At 45.0% G+C, this 19,271-nt stretch overlaps 1 protein-coding gene across 4 annotated transcripts in view; it reads right to left on the bottom strand.

The window, feature by feature from the left end:
* The window catches only part of ralgps1 (Ral GEF with PH domain and SH3 binding motif 1), a 723,987-nt gene that overhangs the window by 511,688 nt on the left and 193,028 nt on the right, over positions 1 to 19,271 (bottom strand). For all 4 annotated transcript variants that reach the window (XM_038781972.1, XM_038781971.1, XM_038781976.1 and 1 more), the window contains exon 5: positions 18,159 to 18,209. In XM_038781972.1, coding sequence (XP_038637900.1) covers positions 18,159 to 18,209 — 51 coding nt within the window. The remainder of the gene's footprint in view (positions 1 to 18,158; positions 18,210 to 19,271) is intronic.

Genomic DNA, 19,271 nt, shown 5'->3' with positions numbered 1-19,271 from the left:
CACTCAGTAACCAGACCCTAAATCAATTCCCCTAATGAGTCCCCGCTGCTTCCTTTCCTTCACGGCCAAACTTACTTCAAACTGCCACTGTGTTCAGCTTCAATACACCTTTCATGTCGGAAACATTAGGGACCTCCAAGCGGCTATTGGATAGGTACATGGATTATGGTAGAATAATGGAGTGTAGATTAATTTGTTCTTAAGGGCAGCACGGTAGCATTGTGGATAGCACAATTGCTTCACAGCTCCAGGGTCCCAGGTTCAAATCTGGCTTGGGTCACTATCTGTGCGGAGTCTGCACATCCTCCCCGTGTGTGCGTGGGTTTCCTCTGGGTGCTCCGGTTTCCTCCCACAGTCCAAAGATGTGCAGGTTAAGGGGATTGGCCATGATAAATTGCCCTTAGTGTCCAAAATTGCCATTAGTGTTGGGTGGGGTTACTGGGTTATGGGGATAGGGTGGAGGTGTTGACCTCGGGTAGGGTTCTCTTTCCAAGAGCCGGTGCAGACTCAATGGGCCGAGTGGCCTCCTTCTGCACTGTAAATTCTATGATAATCTATGATTAATCTAGGACAAAGGTTCGGCGCAACATAATGGACCGAAGGGCCTGTTCTGTGCTGTATTTTTCTATGTTTTCTATATGGAACGCTTGTCAAAGGCATTTTGCTAAACTTTGGTACATAGGCACTACAACTCTCCAATTGGGATTTTACTTCCTCAAAAACCTCTAGGATCTAATTTTTAAAAAACAATTTATCATTCTGCTACCATTTTCCTCCTTCCTTCCCCCCTCACCATTAGGTTTTCCCCACATGTTGCATTAAAATCGTAAAGCAGATTATGGGGAGGTGGGGGTGTAGTGGTATTGTCTCTGGACACAGGGCACATCAGGCAGTCGGCCCATTTAACCTGAGAGGCCAAAGTTACCAGTTGATTTTTTTTGTGGAGTCAGAATGTCTCCACAAAAAAAATCTCTAGGGAAATGCTCTGGGAACCCGGGTTCAAATCCCAACAGAGCCTATGGTGAAATTGGAATTCAATTTTTTTTTTAAAAGAATTAAAAGTCTAACAATATCCATTGTTGTAAAAACGGAACTGGTTCACTGATGTTCTTTAGCGAAAGAAAGATGCCGTCCTTATCTGGTCTGGCCGACAGCGAGTCCAGACCTACACGCTAAAAACGATGGTGAGGATTTCCAGCCAGCGTTCGCCCAGGATAATATGGAGCCACTGCCGAAAATCCCCCGAGACGGCGGAAATTTGAATCCCATTGGCAAGAGCTCGTCTGAGACTTTCCACACCCTTCACACCCGGTGGCCCAATGAGGGCCCCACACTTTCATTTGAGTGGATGTAAAGGGCTTCCCTGCCATATATCCATCCCCAGGTAGGGAATTCGGCCCTTCATTGATATGATGTCACGTCAGCGAGGTTTACACCAGCTATTGCAAAATCAGAAGAGTTCGACGGGAACCCTTTGGGGCACAAGGCTACATATAGCCCCAGGTAGGCAGAGGGAATGATGCAGGCAATGTCCTGACCTGGCAATGCCAGGCCCTCTGGAAGCCCCATTGGGCGAGTTCCGTGTACGTGCACGTGGCCCTGTTGCTTGTGAGGGGGGTGGGGTTACCATGTGCTTGTGGGAGGGATCCCCCATATTCATGCGGGGAGGTGGGGGGGGGATGGGGGAAAGAGAAGGTTCTAATGCAGATCAGGGTGCCGTTAAAAGGTTGGGGCCCCAATCTGTGTCGAGCCAGCATTCTATCGGACCCCCCCCCCCCCCCCCCCCCCCCCCCCACCCACCGCCAGTGGTGATGCAAACCATATCCCCACATTCCCTGCGGACAAGAGTGCCAGAGAATCAGGAGTGAAAACTCAGCTATGTAGCTGGGGAGCTACACATCGTCTTTTTCCCGCTGAAACCGACACTCTGACAAATTATCGGAAGATTCCGTCCAATGCATGTTTGGCCCTTAAATGGCCCAGCAAGCCACTTACTTCAAGGGCAATTAGAGATGGATGATCTCAGATCTCATGATTAAACTTTTAAAAAAAGATTTTCCTATTTTAGAACGTAAGGTTACAATTCTTAAAGAACTCAGAAAAACTCTTACACTTGAGCCCCCATCCCTTAAAATTTAAAAGAAGATGTAACTTTGCCCATGCCCATAATGAATGGGAGGTTAATCACAGAGATCATACATTTCAATGAAAACACTCAGCTTCAAATGGTTAAATAAACATGCAGATTACATTTAGGGAACAAAAGCTGGTGAAATGTCAAACTTGAATGTTATCATGCGCTGATGATATTAAAAGGAGGAGAATTTTCTGCTTCATGCAAAGTGACCTTTGTGGATGCGGTAAATTGGTGACTATTTTGAAAATCAGCGGCAAATCAAACTGTCCTTTTGGACAAACTATAAACGTCCTCAAACAATTAAATAGCGGGTGAATTCACAATTAAGTTAGAGGCTTACCTTTCTTTTTTTTAAAAAAGAGAGTGGGTAGAACTAATGGCCATTTAGTTGTTTTTAAGTTTAACTGCTCAACGTTGCCCATGTACATGTTACACAGTAATATTGGCAGAGGGTTTGGAGCCTTTTACCCATGCCTTCCTTTCGGGACTGACTGTGGCCCAAGGAGAATAGGTAATCTTTTGGATGGTTCAAGTAGCTGCCAAAACCCTTCAAACTTGGCTCACATGGTTTATAGATCTGTCTAAACCAGACAGTGTTGTTGTCTTATAATACCTTGATGACATCCCTTATCCTGCATTAGAATTAATGGCTAGTGGATGCTTCGGTGCAGAATAATAATACTTTGCTAACATTTGAGCACAAGTTACACATTCTACAATTAGTAAACATAAGCCTTCCATCACTCTCAGCACGACAGATTATTGGCTAGATACTTTACTCTGAACAAAAAAGTCATATAATATCCCAACAACTAGACTGAAAACAGATTTTTTGATATTTTATGCAGACATAAAAGTTAACCAACGTATCTGTACATTATCCAACATTGATGTCTGCACTTTGGAATGTTCATAAACTCAGAACCCCGCATCCTCTGATCCACAGGAGAGATGGAAAACTTAGCTGACTATTCTAGCATCTGGCTGCTGTGAGAGTCGGAAACCATCACAATCACTGACCCATACCACGTAATTCAAATTCTAATAAGATTAAATTAAATTTGCGGAGCCATTAGATCTTATAATTACAGCAAGCATATGGCTAAAAGATAATTATTCCATCATAAACGGACCAAGAAAGATGGACTTCTAAAACAACTTAATAGGTAATTTTTCACTGAAAATGAAGGTCGTGTGTAATAATTTTCCCTGGGTTGGTCTTGCCGAGCCATCACGTTGCAAGTGTGTAAAAATTACATCTTTCCTAAACATCTGGTCTTCATCGAGGTCAAGTGAGTTTGCCTGCATTACAAAGCTAATGTGACATTTTAAAACAAAATTTACAGAACAGAATTATTGCTGTAATTGAAATATTCGTGGAGGAAATTGGGTGAAATCAGTGGCCAGCTGATTCAGGAAAGAAGTTAGGAAACGTTCCGACACACAAAGGTAGCAGAAGTGTGGAATTCTGTTCCCACACAAAAAAAAACACGAGACGCTCAATTGTTAATGAGATTACTGGCTTTTGCTAGTTTAATGCACTTGGCGATATGGAACCGAGGGTGAATGGGGTTAGAATGCCGATCAGCTGTGATCTCACTTGCTGGTAGCAGATGTTAGCAGGGGAAAATAGCCTACTCTAGCTCCTTGGTTTCTGGAAAGGACAATCAATAATGGTATTCTTATAGTTTTGGAGCCTCTATTAGAATTTGCAATTCCATTTGATGAGAATTAGACATGGGTGACAATCAGCACCCAGGGGGCAAAGTAACCTGTGAGGGTTGAAGCGGGATTATCTGTAGCACTGGATTTGTCTAATAGATCAGACCAGTTAACAATCACAGATCTTTGAGCCCATTTTCACAATTGTTAAAGGAGACAAATTACCAGCGGAACAAGCGGAATCTAAACAGGTGTTTGGGAGAAAATTAATGGATTTGATAGAAGTAAAATAATGATAATGGAGAAAACACTGGGATTTAAGTGGCCGCCACCTCAGCGTATTAAAATACGAGGAAACGTCAGGTGCATTGGCCATGACTTCTCAATGCTTCCTGGATGCAGGAATTGAACATTGGATTTGGAACATTGCAACCACTTTATTTCTCCTTCCCAAACCTAGCAGTTTAATGTAATTGGAGGGTACATGATGTATGTGTACATGTGTGTGTATGTATGTACGTACGTATATGCGTGTGTGTATATGTGTGTATGTATATGTGTTTGTATGTATGTGTGTGTGTGTATATGTGTGTGCGCACGCGTGTGCACGGAAGCCGAGGTGAGAAACAAGATTGCATGCTGAGGCCCAGAGAGAATTTGGCTCCTTTGCCTCATTTACCGATGTAGGATTGAACTCCGCTCAGACACAGCATGAATCAGTGCCTGAAAGAAGGCCATCGCCAAGGTGTTGTGTGAACAATGCCTTGCATGGGATAAGTCCATGAGACAGCTCTGGGAAGCAAATTCCAGAGTGGGCGCGGAGATCGAGAAACTCAGGGATGAGGTGTGGCTCAAAGCTTCCTGGAGCTCAGAAGCACTGAACTAAAATAACCCTTTTGGGGCCCCTTAGCTGTGCTCAAATGCCATTCTTGGAAGCTTCGACCTGGCAGAAAGTCACCACTACTATAGTCCTCGGGGTGGGGGTGGGGATTTTTAGAGCAAGGGAGATTGAGGTGAGATGTCATAGAGGTGTGGAAGAAAATGACACGTTTAGATCAGGTAGATAAGGAAAGAAAAAAATGCTTTTATTATTGATGATACAAGGACTAGTGGGAACGGGTTTAAGGTTTTAACCACGAGATATAGGGAAGATACGAGTAAGGTTTTTTCTTTTAAACATAGCGAGTGGTAACGACCTGGAACCTGTTGTCAATGAAGGAGGGAGAAGCAGAAACAATCAATGAGGTTGGAAGGAAATTTAATGGGCATTTCAAGACGACCAGTGGAGTGGGAGCGTCGGCTCTGTCAAAGAGTCACACGGACTCAAAATGTTAACTCTATTTCTTCTCCCTCTACTGAAGCTGCCAGACTTTTCGGGTTTATCCAGCATTTTCTGCTTTGGTTTCTGATTTCCAGCATCCACAGTATTTTGCTTTGATTTTAATTGAGGTGGATTGGGTTTATTTGGATTGCTACACGGAAGCCGGCAGAGAGACAATGGGCTGAATGGCCTCCTACTGTGCCATACAACGACTCAGTGACCATGTGTAAACAACTTAAAGCTAGTGCATGGATAGAAAGAGCAATCAAAAAGGCGGAACTTTGGCCTTTGTACAAAGTGTGCTGGAAACAAAGCTGACAAAATTATGCCGCAGTGGCACAGAGTCTTAATCAGAAACTACCTCGAGGACTGTAGTGAATTCCAGGCATGAAACACCAGTAAGGATCTATCGACCTTGGGAAGGGTACAACACAGATTCACATCAGTGATACCAAGCCTTAAAGAGTTAAATCATGAGGATGCTCCATAAACCCTCACGTTTGACACAGTGGAAGGCCTTCACGATTTGAAGGCGGTTGATGCTGCTCCCTGCACTTTTCCTGGATTTGTCACGTACTGAAGATCATGTTCATTGAGTCTCTTGATGGCCGCACTGAGACTCAGGGAGGAGCTCTTCGGCCATTGGGAGGAGGCTGTTGAGGAGTATTCACGCCATGACCTTTCCCGTGGCGGAGAGAATAGGAAAATCCCTCAGTCGGACCAGTCTCCTTTCTTGAAGATGGTCATGACAAAAGTTGGAGATTGTCCAACATGCTCTCTTCCTTCCAGACAAGGAGGATGAGATTGTGGATTCTTGTCAAGAGTGCCTCTCGCTGCATTTTAATACTTCTGCGTGGATTCCATCTGTGCCAGAGGCCTTGTTGGTTTTCAGCTGTCGGATGGCTTTTTCGACCTCACGGTGAGCTGGGTTGTGCTAAGATGGTGGTGGGTAGCGTGTTGTGGGATGGTGTTGCATTAAACACTGTGATTTGGTTGATGTGGTCCTCGAAGTGCTCTCTCCAGCAGATGTCGCCTGCCTCTCTTCTTGAGCGCCGATCCATTTTATGCTTTCAGAGGGCTGGGACCCTGGGTAGACAGACCGTAGATGGTTTTGATTGCACTGAAGAAGCCCCGCACATAGTGGTTATCGACAGGTTGCCAAGTCTCCTGTGCTTGCCATCCACTATCTATTTTTTAAGTCGTGAGTTTTTTGTTGCACCTCAGCCTTCAGTTTCCTGGAGCCGAGTTCCCTCAAACTCGGGTTTGGTGGAGCTGCCAGTTCAGGAACGCCTTGCATTTGCAGTCAAGCAGATCCTGGATCTCCTGCTCATTCTCGTCGAACTGGTCTTGGTGGGTTTCCTGATCGAGAGTCAGAGTGTCTCCTCACAGGTGCTGACTATGGCGGCTTTTAAGGCGGACCACGTGGTGTGGACATTCTGCGACTCTGACTCATTGGTTGTCGCCAGGTTAGCAGTGAAGCACCGACTGAGTAGCTCTTTCTATCAGGGTTTTTTTTTTTTAGTCCAGTGACATTGAGTCCCGGGATGGCAGAGTTTTTCTCAGCCTGAGGCAGTTTGGGGGCAGGGTGATGGAAATGGTAGAGCGGATTAGTCTGTGGTCAGTCCAGCAGTCGTCGGCTCTGGTCATAGTGTGGGGGGTGGGGGGGTGATGTAAATGTCTTTGCGGTCCCTTGCTTGGACGATGATATAGTTTATAAGGTGTCCGTGCTTGGAATGGGGGGTTGTTGCCATGAGGTCTTCTGCTTGTCCCTCTGGCGGAATGGGAGTTCCTGATGACCCTAAATAGTAGAACAGACTGGAGAGGAGGTGAGTGTCTTTCTATGTGTCTGTGAATGGTAGATTGCAGTTCCTGACATTAAGGTTTGTTGACATTCCAATCTCAGTTCGAAAAAATGGAGTGTTTTTACTGGCTAGACAGTCTGCCGGCAGCCAACCAGCCATCAAAAAGAGGACCAAACTTGCATTTAGTGTCTTTCATGGCTTCAGGACGTTCCCAAGCACTTTACAATCAATGAAGTTAATTTAAAATGTAGTCACTGGTGTAATGTGGTTCCTTATGCAAGTTGAGATTGTGGAAATATCTTGGCTTGTAATTACTATGAGCATGATTTCCTTCAAGGATTCTGCCAAGTTTACTTATTTTAAAAGTACCGTGTTGGCAATGTGCTCACTTTATTCCTCCAACTCTTAGAACGGTGACTCTTATTCCAGAGTAATTATTGGGTTTCAAGGCTGGATTATAATTAAAAGCAACCAACTGTTCATCGAGAGATAAAGGCAACTCGGGACCCACTGTAACAGTTGTTATTTTTAAAACATACTAAGCTCTCAACCCTGCAATACTAAAAGTTCAAAAAGTTGATTTGGGAAGTGCCCCAATTTCTATTACCTTCCCACACAATGAACCCCCCCCCCCCACCCCAAAAATGGGGGTGCGGTTGCAATCATCCATGTGTTGGAAAGCTGCTGCCTGGAGGGAATTGTCAAATGAGTAGTGAAGATGAAAAATCAAAGTGTTCCTTTCTTTCACATAGTCTGTGGGACCACTGAAACCAGCTTACTGCTCCCCGGCAATCTGGAACCCGATACACCTCTAATGAAATACAGCTGGCAGAAATTAACTTTCAAGTTTTGGGTTAACTAAAAGGTGCCACACCACAACTCCACAGAGTTATTATAATCTTGGTGTATGATCTTACACGAGCCGCACACTTAAAGCACACGTTTTGACAATTATTTTTCTTTCCATTTGCCAGAACAAAAACCATAGAATCCATCATTCAACAGTAGATTCAATCCCCCCATTCTTGAGGAAATAAAAAATAGACTATACTCAGTTGATTGTTGAGCTTCACAGACACAAGTGGCCTTGGTACAATTTCTCGGATCTCGCATCTTGGGTGGAATTGAATTTCCTGCACCGGAGGAGAGTTTGAAGTGGCCATTTAATCGGGCTAGAGGCTGCAGAGTGGCGACCCCACCTCCATCACAACACCCACTATATCCCACCCTTATTTCCTAAAGCTGCGAAGGTTTCCGACAATCGGAAATTTAAATGGGCAGTATTCGCCCAAGCTCCCGCCGGCCTGTTTGATGGCGGGCACGGCGGGAGCATATGGCAGGATGCCCCTTTCACATCTGGGGGTCCAGATAGCAAGGGTATGGGGGTAACTCCGGAGGTTGAACTTTATAAATCTGATGGGGGAAGCCAAGGCGGCTCTGCAAAGACGGTCTCTCACTATCCCTGGCGGGACGAGTACAATTGATTAAGATGAATACCTTGCTGAAATTTTTATTTTAAAAAATAAATTTAGAGTACCCAATTCATTTTTTCTAATTAAGGGGCAATGTAGCCTGGCTAATTCACCTATCCTGCACATCTTTGGGTTATGAGGGCGAGACCCACGAAAAACACGGGGAGAATGTCCAGAACACCACAACAGTGCAGCAAGGAGGCATCTGCAGGTGGACCTTCCAGATCAATTGTCCAGGGCCGGGATTGAACCTGGGACCTCGGCGCCGTGAGGCAGCAGTGCTAACCACTGCAACATCGTGCTGCCCCCAAGAGATTTTTATTTTTATTCCAATACCTCCTCCAGTGTTTCTGCCCAAGGCATTTTTCAGAGAGATTGACCGGCTGGTGAGTGAGTTTCTTTGGGCAGGTGAGGGCCCGGAGGGTCTGGAGGGAGGTGCTGCAGATGGAGAGACCAGCAGGGGGCTTGGTCTTGCCAAGCTTTCAATATTATTATTGGGCGGCCAATGCTCAAGAAGTGCTAGAGTGAGGTGGGGATTCATGGAGCTGTGGGTCCAGGTAGAAGCAGAGTCTGGTGGTAGTAGCCACGTTAGTAATTTGGAGGCAGCCTCATTTCAATATGAAGGCCACCTCAAGGATATCTCCCATCGGTGCAAACCAGGTATTCGAGCCTTCTAGGCTGGATGCAAGGTTTAGGGAGTGCAAGGAGAAGGGGTTGGAGAAGATGGGAGATTTATTTTTAGAAGTTCAGTTTACTGGCCTGGGGGAGCTGAAGGAGAAATATGGGCTTATGGACACGGATGGGTTCAGGTATCTCCGGGTGCATAGCTAGGTCAAAAGGTACTTTCCAGCAATCCCGGTGAAGCAGCCGTCTACCTCGCTCAAAGTCGGATGGCCAGTACGTCAAGGACATACCAGCAGTTAGTGGGGTAGGAGACGGGCTCGGTTGAGAGAGTGAAGGCAAAGTGGGTAGAAGAGCTAGGGCCAATTGTGGAGGAAGTTTGGAGCAAGGCAGTGAGGAGGGTGAACTCAACCTCGCCCTGCTAGAGGTTGAGTCTCATTCAGCTAGACGTGTTTCAAGCAAATCTCATGAAGGCCAGAATGAGCCGTTTATTCGGTGGAGGATAGACGTGATCAGTGTTCGAGAGAGCCGGCACACCATGTGCAAACGTTCTGGTCGTGCTCAAAGCTTGTGAGCTTCTGGAGGTCCTTGATCCCATGTCAGCAATCCTGAACACGGGGTTGGAGCCATGCCCACTGGTAGCGATATTTGGGGTCTCAGATGTGCCGGAGCTCCTGATGGGGGCTAACGTTGACATTCTGGTCTTTGCCTCGCTTTTGGCAAGGGGGTGGATCCTCTTGGGCTAGAGACTGACTCCATCGCCAAGTGCCTTGGCGTGGCTGGGCGACCTGAAGGAGTTTTTGAACCTCAAGGAAGACAAGTTCATCGTGAGAGGGTCGGTGGATGGGCTTTACTGTAGATGGTGCCCATTTATAAAGAGTTGGTCACTGTTAGCTGTTATGGGAGTGGGATAGGGTAGGGGAGGGGATTAGTTTATGGTATTGTGAAGGGTGGGGGGGGGGGGGGGCTATTGCTGTTGTGATATTGTGTGGTTTTCATAAATTTTGTATAAAAATTAAGATTTCAATAAAAATATTTTCCAAAAAAAAATTCCATTTCACGCCGACATCAATTTGCAGTGGAATCGTCCGCTGGTGCCTGCCATTGCAGTTTAGAAACCCACCAGACGCCAGTATGAACCTCGTTTGCATCCAGTTAATGGGATACAAATGAAGGCGCGATCTCTCACGCCAGATTCTCCGCAGCAGGAAAACGGCAGCATGAAATACTTCATAACAACATAGAATGCAGATTGCAGGACCCATCTGAACGCAGATTGCAGGACCCATCTGAACAATGCGTGGGGCTGTATCCAGAATTCAGGATGGAGGCGCCTACAATCCTGGACCCCCAGAACACCACAACAGTGCGGCAAGGAGGCATCTGCAGGTGGACCTTCCAGATCAATTGTCGTGGAGGGGATCCATCTTCCAGCCTCAAGATCCATTTTCAACCTCAGAACGTCCATCTCCCAGCATGAGTGTGATGCCAGAGATCCATCTTAATTTACAGGTGATTCACCTTCTTTGTACAATAGTGGGCCAGTTGTTGGCCGCATTTTCAATATGCCACCCAGACACAATGACGAACTATACGCCATCAGTCCTGCCCCACCACAGAATGTGGCATGGAACACCCTGACGAATAATTAAATGAGGTCAAGGCCAGGAGATTTGGTGTGTTTTCCCGCCACTTCCGCTGCAGGAAACACTCCATGTTCCCGCTACCTCAAATTGGGAGAATTCCGCACAACTCATCAGAGTTCACAAGACTGGCTTAGTTTCAAAGTACATCTTTGTTTTAGTATCTTGTATATCTAACGTTATGGCAATTATTATTTTAATTTTCTCAGCAAAAGGTTAAGAATGGTCAAGTCTACAATATTAAAAAATTAATTGCATGTTTAGGTCATGGAATCCATAGAATTGCTACAGAGCAGAAAGAGGCCATTCCCTCCGTTGAATCTACACCTACCCTCAGAAAGAGCAACCCTACCTAGGCCCACTCCCCCGCCCTATCCCCGTAACTTGCAGATCTTTGGACACTAAGGGGCAATTTAGCATTTGGACTTTGTGAGGAAACCGGAGCATCCGGAGGAAACGCAGGCAGAGAGAGAAAGTGAAAACTCCACACGGGCGGTCACCCAAGGCTGGAATTGAACCCAGGTCCCTGGCGCTGAGGCAGCAATGCTAACCACTTTGCCACGGTTTGTCCCCATTACGAGAGCGATTAGATTTAGTATTCTCCAAACATATCACCATAATTCTAGCTGCTTTCTCAAATGTACCTAGTTGTTACTGTAAAATGCTAATTTGACCCACATTATGCAAATGGTGATTAATTGAGAGAGATTGCAGTGGTTACCCATTGCAAACAGATGGCATTTTCATTGTAGTGTTCTTTAATTCTTTACGCTTTAGAAAGAAATTGCACAGGGTTACCTCCCTCCATCGTGACCACAACCACTGTCACCAGGAACTATATCATAGGTGAATAACGTGATTCCTTTGTCAGGTGGATAGTCCTTTAAGAAATGGTGTTTATCAAATAGCTGCAGTGATGCCAGTGAGTGGGTGGAGCTGGGCTCTGCTCTGCTTTTACTTTCATTTTGAGCTGAAAAGCAGCTTTGTGGCTCTGTTTAGTTTTGCTTGGAGTTGGAGAGCTGCAATCAAAGCAAGCAGATGTATACTGGTATCTCTCTACAAGCTAAAGAATGTCTCAAGCTCATTTGATGGTTTCAAAGTAATACCTGTTTCTGTAGAGAATTTGAACCTCCTGTCTTTGTTAAAATGTGTTTTGGCTTATGGATGTTGTTGGGAAAGTTACTAAGAATATTGTATTTGGGAAAGTATCAGTGTTTGTAGTTGATAAGATGTTTACTGTGTGTTTATAAAGTGTCAACTGAATTCATAGAATAAACATTGTTTCGTTTTTAAAATACTTTAGATCGCTGATGCATCACACCTGTAAAATGGGCCCTTGTGCTCCCCATAATCAAAATATATTAAACGTTGCGGGTCAGGTGAACTCCATGATATACTTTGGAGTTTTCTAAACCCTAGCCCAGAACACCTTACAACATTCCATTTGCCAATACATCAAAATAATTTATGTGCTCTGCTTCACAACAATTTGTAGCAGAGAAATGTACACCCGAAGCTTCTTCTGTGTAAAGAATTCTTTTTCTAATATGTTTTCTACTTCAATTCTATTTATGACCATTTTGCCCTCTCTGGTTACTGTATCACCAATATTGCACCATCTACTTTACAAACTAGCTGAACAAAGCACCAACATTTTAAAGATATCTTTTCAGAACTGTAACTCTTATCCAGATAATATTTCCAGAGAAGTTATGCTGCACAATTTCCGTTTTTCTGTTGTCCTTTTGATGGGGTGCCCAAAGCTGAACATAACATTCCAACTCTTATCGAACTAAAGGCTGTGTAGAAATTCAACATGCCCTTGTTTCTTCTATATTTTGTGCATTGTGATATAGAAACTAGTTTTATTCACCATTTTCCATAGAAGCCCTATGGTGCAGAAGGTGGCCATTTGGCCCATCGAGTCTGCACCGACCTCTGAAAGCGAACACTACCTAGGCCCAATCCCCTGCCGTATGTCCATAACCCTGTAACCCCATTTAACTTTTGGACAGTAAGGGGCAATTTATCATGGCCAATCCACCTAACCTGCAGATCCTTTCACTGTGGGAGGAAACCAGAGCACCAGGAGGAAACCCACACAGACACGGGGAAAAAGTGCAAACTCCACTCAGGCAGTCACCCAAGGGTGGAATCGAACCCGGGTCTCTGACTCTGAACAGCAGTGCTAACCATTGTGCCACCTCTAATTTAATGGCCCCATCTTTTCCTATGTCCCAAAAGTGACTACACACCATAAGTACTTCACTCTTCAGTGGTTCGTGATGTCCCACAATCATGAAATGCCACATATAAATTAAAGTTGTAAATTAAAATTATTTCTTTTCTTCCTTTAATTTACTTTGCCATCATTAAAGGTGCCATCATTAATGACCTATGCATTGAGACGCAAGAACCCTTCATCCTTCTACTCCATTTACAATTAAAGGGATGTCTCTTTTGAGTGTATTTGTCATTATCTGCTCACTGATGTGTTCTCCTGCAGTATTTCGCAAGCATCACTACAATGCGCAATGCTTAAAATCAAGAAGATAGGCAATAGTTAGAAGGTCGTATGTTATTTATTTCATAGAATTTACAGTGCAGAAGGAGGCCATTCGGCTGATCGAGTCGGCACCGGCTCTTGGAAAGAGTATCCTACCTCCACCCTGTCCCCATAACCCAGTAACCCCACCTAACACGATGGGCAATTTGGACCCCAAGGGCAATTTAGCATGGCCAATCCACCGAACCTGCACATCTTTGGACTGTAGGAAGAAACCGGAGCACCCGGAGGAAACCCATGCAAGACACGGCGAGAACGTGCAGACTCCACACAGTGACCCAAGCCGGGAATCGAACCTGGGACCCTGGAGCTGTGACGCATTTGTGCTAACCACTATGCTACCATGCTGCCCAATTTAGCAATAGCATAAAATCTTCAGGAGACTGAGAAGGTAATACAAACATGGGTTTATTCTTAAGGCAAAAGTAAAGGTCACAACACAGCGTTAGTGGGGATCAATTGCTGATCTCCCTTCCTGATCAATTGCTGATCTCCCTTCCTGATCAATTGCTGCTCTCCCTTCCGGATCAATTGCTGATCTCCCTTCCTGATCAATTGCTGCTCTCACTTCCTGATCAATTGCTGCTCTCCCTTCCGGATCAATTGCTGATCTCCCTTCCTGATCAATTGCTGCTCTCACTTCCTGATCAATTGCTGCTCTCCCTTCCAGATCAACGGCTGCTCTCCCTTCCTGATCAATTGCTGCGCTCCCTTCCTGATCAATTGCTGCTCTCCCTTCCGGATCAATTGCTGCCTTCCTGATCAACGGCTGCTCTCCCTTCCTGATCAACTACTGCTCTCCCTTCCTGATCAATTGCTGCTCTCCCTTCTGGATCAATTGCTGCTCTCCCTTCTGGATCAATTGCTGCTCTCCCTTCCTGATCAACGGCTGCTCTCCCTTCCTGATCAATTGCTGCTCTCCCTTCCTGATCAATTGCTGCTCTCCCTTCCTGATCAACGGCTGCTCTCCCTTCCTGATCAACTACTGCTCTCCCTTCCTGATCAACTACTGCTCTCCCTTCCTGATCAATTGCTGCTCTCTCTTCCTGATCAATTGCTGCTCTCCCTTCCTGATCAACGGCTGCTCTCCCTTCCTGATCAATTGCTGCTCTCCCTTCCTGATCAACGGCTGCTCTCCCTTCCTGATCAATGGCTGCTCTCCCTTCCTGATCAACTACTGCTCTCCCTTCCTGATCAATGGCTGCTCTCCCTTCCTGATCAACGGCTGCTCTCCCTTCCTGATCAATTGCTGCTCTCCCTTCCTGATCAACTGCTGCTCTCCCTTCCTGATCAATTGCTGCTCTCCCTTCCTGATCAATTGCTGCTCTCCCTTCCTGATCAATTGCTGCTCTCCCTTCCTGATCAATTGCTGCTCTCCCTTCCTGATCAACTGCTGCTCTCCCTTCCTGATCAATTGCTGCTCTCCCTTCCTGATCAATTGCTGCTCTCCCTTCCTGATCAACGGCTGCTCTTTCTTCCTGATCAATTGCTGCTCTCCCTTCCTGATCAACTGCTGCTCTCCCTTCCTGATCAATTGCTGCTCTCCCTTCCTGATCAATTGCTGCTCTCCCTTCCTGATCAACTGCTGCTCTCCCTTCCTGATCAATTGCTGCTCTCCCTTCCTGATCAACGGCTGCTCTCCCTTCCTGATCAATTGCTGCTCTCCCTTCCTGATCAATTGCTGCTCTCCCTTCCAGATCAACGGCTGCTCTCCCTTCCTGATCAACGGCTGCTCTCCCTTCCTGATCAACTACTGCTCTCCGTTCCTGATCAATTGCTGCTCTCCCTTCCTGATCAATTGCTGCTCTCCCTTCCTGATCAATGGCTGCTCTCCCTTCCTGATCAACTGCTGCTCTCCCTTCCTGATCAACTACTGCTCTCCCTTCCTGATCAAAGGCTGCTCTCCCTTCCTGATCAATTGCTGCTCTCCCTTCCTGATCAATTGCTGCTCTCCCTTCCTGATCAACTACTGCTCTCCCTTCCTGATCAATTGCTGCTCTCCCTTCTTGATCAACGGCTGCTCTCCCTTCCTGATCAATTGCTGCTCTCCCTTCCTGATCAATTGCTGCTCTCCCTTCCTGATCAATTAGCAGCATGATCATTTTGAGAAAAAAATAATAATTGCCGGTTTCCATGTCTTTTAATGTCTAAAATTCACAAAACTAGCATAATTTCCAGGGGTTACTGCCAGTTAAAATGTAAATGAACTGTGAAAAATAACTCTGATTGCTATTAATTGCCAATAGTGAAAGATTAAAGTGACAAAGGCATCGCATACCACACTGTTATTATTTTAGATTATGTTGCATGCAAAAACATGAAAAGATATTTTGTACCTGAAAGATTAGAGTTAATTCATGACCCTTTTTAGCAACACTGCAGCACAGTCAAAAACATTAAAAAAAAAATACATGAACCAGCCACTCAGCCCCTCGACCCTGCTTAGTAAGATCATGGCTGATTTGTTTGTAGGCTCAACTCCACTGTCCAGACTACCTCTTGTTCGATCACAACTGTTTTTTTATTAAAAGGATTTGTTTGCCAATTCTGTTCCCCCCCCCCCCCCCCCCACTATTAACATGCAGTGACTGCAACAGACACAACAGACAAATCTTGAATTATTTTATTTTTTTTAAAAAGGAGGATGGTTTTTATTGTACTCTTTTTTAAAAAAAATTGTACCAAACCATTTATTTTCCAATTGAGGGGCAATTTAGCGTGGCCAATCCACCTAGCCTGCACATCTTTGGGTTGTGGGGACGATACCAACGAAAACACGGGGAGAATGTGCAAACTCCACACGGACAGTGACCCAGAGTAGGGATCGAACCTGGGACCTCAGCGCCATGAAGCAGCAGCGCTAACCACTGCGCCGCCATGCTGCCCATATTTATTATACTCAACCAAATGAAAACACTAACTTTCATGAACAAGTCACTCTTATCACACAGAAAATCAGATTACAGAGTTGGAGGAGAGATTAAGTGATAGAATGGAGCCCAATAAAGACTACAGTCCTACTGTTCTCGTAGGTTAGTAATTTGGGTGAATTCAGGCCGAGCTCAGTGGTCTTTACAGTTTTGGTATTGGCATGGTTTGACGATGGACAATTGATCTTCGAGATCTATTCTTCAAGAGACAGCAACTGCTGGGTTCAGGTCTTTAAAACCTCTGACTCCTGCACGTCAATAGTCGAACAGCATGCAGGGTCTGAGCTGCCAGGTGGGTGGCGAGCATGGAGAGAAGTGAGAGAGAAAGAGAGAGAGAAAGAAATAAAGAAAGAGTGTCCTCTTGGACCTTCTGTCCCCTGTTCTGTCCTGTTGGTTTGCAGACTGGACTTTACTCCCTGGTTCTGGGAAAAAGATTTGTTAACTGAAGTTGGTTTCAATCAGGTGACTTCCATTGTCTACATAAAATGATTTAAAGAAAGTAGCCATGTTGCACAATGGGAAATGCATGGTGGTTGCTCACACCCACTTACGATGAATTGGTCTGCCTGCAGCTCTTTGTTATGTATCATGCTGACAGTGTATCTGGGTGTTCATGGATTCAGAGTTTTGTTATCCACAAACAATAGGTGTAAATTCCACAAATGGTGTTGCCTCAACATATCCATTCAAGTGAGTGCACTCCACACAGGGTCATTTAATTAAGAACTTTCTGCAAACTTGCGGTAATTCTGAGTATGTACAGGAAAATACAAAACTCACCTGACTAATGGCAGTTTAACAACTTGCTGCATTGATCCTTTTTAAACTTTTTCAGCAATCTTCCACCAGTCAGCGCCTAGTCATTTTTCATAAAGTATGGGTTTCCCAACAACACTGGTATCATATTTGACATGATGATGAACTCCTGACCTCATTCATAAAACCGACTATTTTCACCTCTGTAACATCGCCTGATTTTACCCCCATCTCAGCTCAACTGCTGACACTCTCGTCTACGCCTTTGTTACCTCCAGGTTCGACAATTCCAATACCATCCTGGCTGGTCTCTCACATTCTACCCCCAAAAACTTGGGGTCATCCAAAATACTTCTGCCTGTGCCTTAACTTGCAAGAAGTCCCTGTGCTCGCTAGTCTATATTGGCACCTGGTCAAACAACGCTTTGATTTGAAAATGATCTTCATCCTTTTTTAAATTCCTCACTTCGCCTCCATAATCTCTGCAATCTCCCCCAATTCCCCAACCCTTCGAGATCTATGTGCTTCTCTAAATCTGGCCTCCTGAGCTCTCTGAGGAAATCTGTTGGCATTCATGATGGGGATTCCACGCTTCGGCATGATGGCCATGCCGTCATTTACTGGAGCCCGAAGCTCAGAAATGCCATCCGTGCAGTTCTACACCTCCCTACTTCATTAACCTCTTTAAAGGCGATCCTTAAAACCATTCCTTGGCCAAACCTTTGGTCATCTAACTTAATACCTCCTTGGTGCCGTGCTTTGCTTTACACCACAGCTATGAAGCCCCTTGGGACATGCCATTGCTTTAAAGGCACTTTATAAATATGAGGTTGTTCTAAACCCAATTCACCTGGAAATTCCACTTGGCCACATCTCCATGCGATCAAAGGTCATGGGAGTTTGCATTATGTTCACTAAGTTTAAAAAAAGACATTGGCTAGAATTTTGCAGAGCCCCACGGCAGCTTCTCTCGTGACGAAGGCCCCTTTTCATTGGATCTGCCAGCCCCGCCGTGGTAAACAGTGCTTTGAATGGCTCGTCCATCCCACGACAGGGGTCAACTCCGGCAGCACTGGAAAATCCTGCCTAACATTTCTGATAAAGTATTGTCCTTACAACAACAATCACAAAACTATAACGGTACGATTATTCATTTGGTAGGCTATTTAATTCATTATAGAAACATCCAGCTTCCTCCCGTGCCCGTCCTCTCTCCATAAAAGATCAGTGTAAAATGTCGTGCCTTACCTCTGGTTGTATGGCTTTGAATACCGGGACATCCATTAAAGTGATTTGACTCTGCAAGACACAACATTCGGTCATTTATTTTCAATCTCAACATCACCCTCACAGTAGGTGTGTGATCTTCCTGAAACTTCAATTTTTCTACGATTGATTTGCACAGACAATCAGTAACGCTTCTTTAATCGTGAAAATATTTGAGATCAGTACACCCTTTTAGGAACAAAGAAAAGTACAACATAGGAACAGGCCCTTCGGCCCTCCCATGCTGCCCATCTAACCCAACATGTCTTACACTTCTTTTCCCATCCTATTCATGTATTTGTCAAGAATAGCTAAATTTGCAACGGATCACATCTATGAAACCTTTACCACAATGGGGAGAATAAAACAATTTAGCATTTTAAGTGAATTCTCTACGGTAAAGCAGATGTTAAGTGCCTGGCTGCACAAATCACGAAGAGAAACAAGCCGTCACAATGGTTTACAATTTGTATATTATGAGGAGGTATTTGAAATCAAGGTAAGTAACTCTCAGACCTCTTGTGATGATTTTAGACATTAAATTTAAACATTTATAAATGAAAAAGAAACCAAACAGTTAAAGACACAAGGTCACCATTATACAGCCAACAGGTCTTCTGCCAACATTTCCTACAAAACATTGGCTTAAATGGGAGCTAAAACCCCTTTATAATCCTTATATATTTTTAAATCTATAAAACTTCCAGTAACATTACCACACAATGTCCTGCTGCTCTAGAATCATAGAATCATTACAGTTCAGAAGAAGGCCATTCGGCCCATCAAGTCTGCACCGATCCACTGAAAGAGCACTCCACCCAGACACTATCCCCCCTGCCCTATCCCTGCAACCCCACATAACCTTTTGGACACTAAGGGACATTTTGTTTTAGCGTGACCAATTCCTCTAACCTGCACATCTGTGGACTGAGAGAAGAAACCAGAGCACCCGGAAGAAACCCACGTAGACATGGGGAGACCGTGCAAACTCCACACAGCCACTCAAGGCTGGATTCAAACCCGGATGCCTGGCACTGTGAGGGAGCAGTGCGAATCACTGTGCCACCATGCCGCCCTAGGGAAAATCTCACACGG

The sequence above is a fragment of the Scyliorhinus canicula genome, chromosome 21 (assembly GCF_902713615.1).
Source record: "Scyliorhinus canicula chromosome 21, sScyCan1.1, whole genome shotgun sequence".
Lineage (NCBI taxonomy): Eukaryota > Metazoa > Chordata > Chondrichthyes > Carcharhiniformes > Scyliorhinidae > Scyliorhinus > Scyliorhinus canicula.
This window is presented reverse-complemented; position numbering and strand designations above follow the sequence as displayed.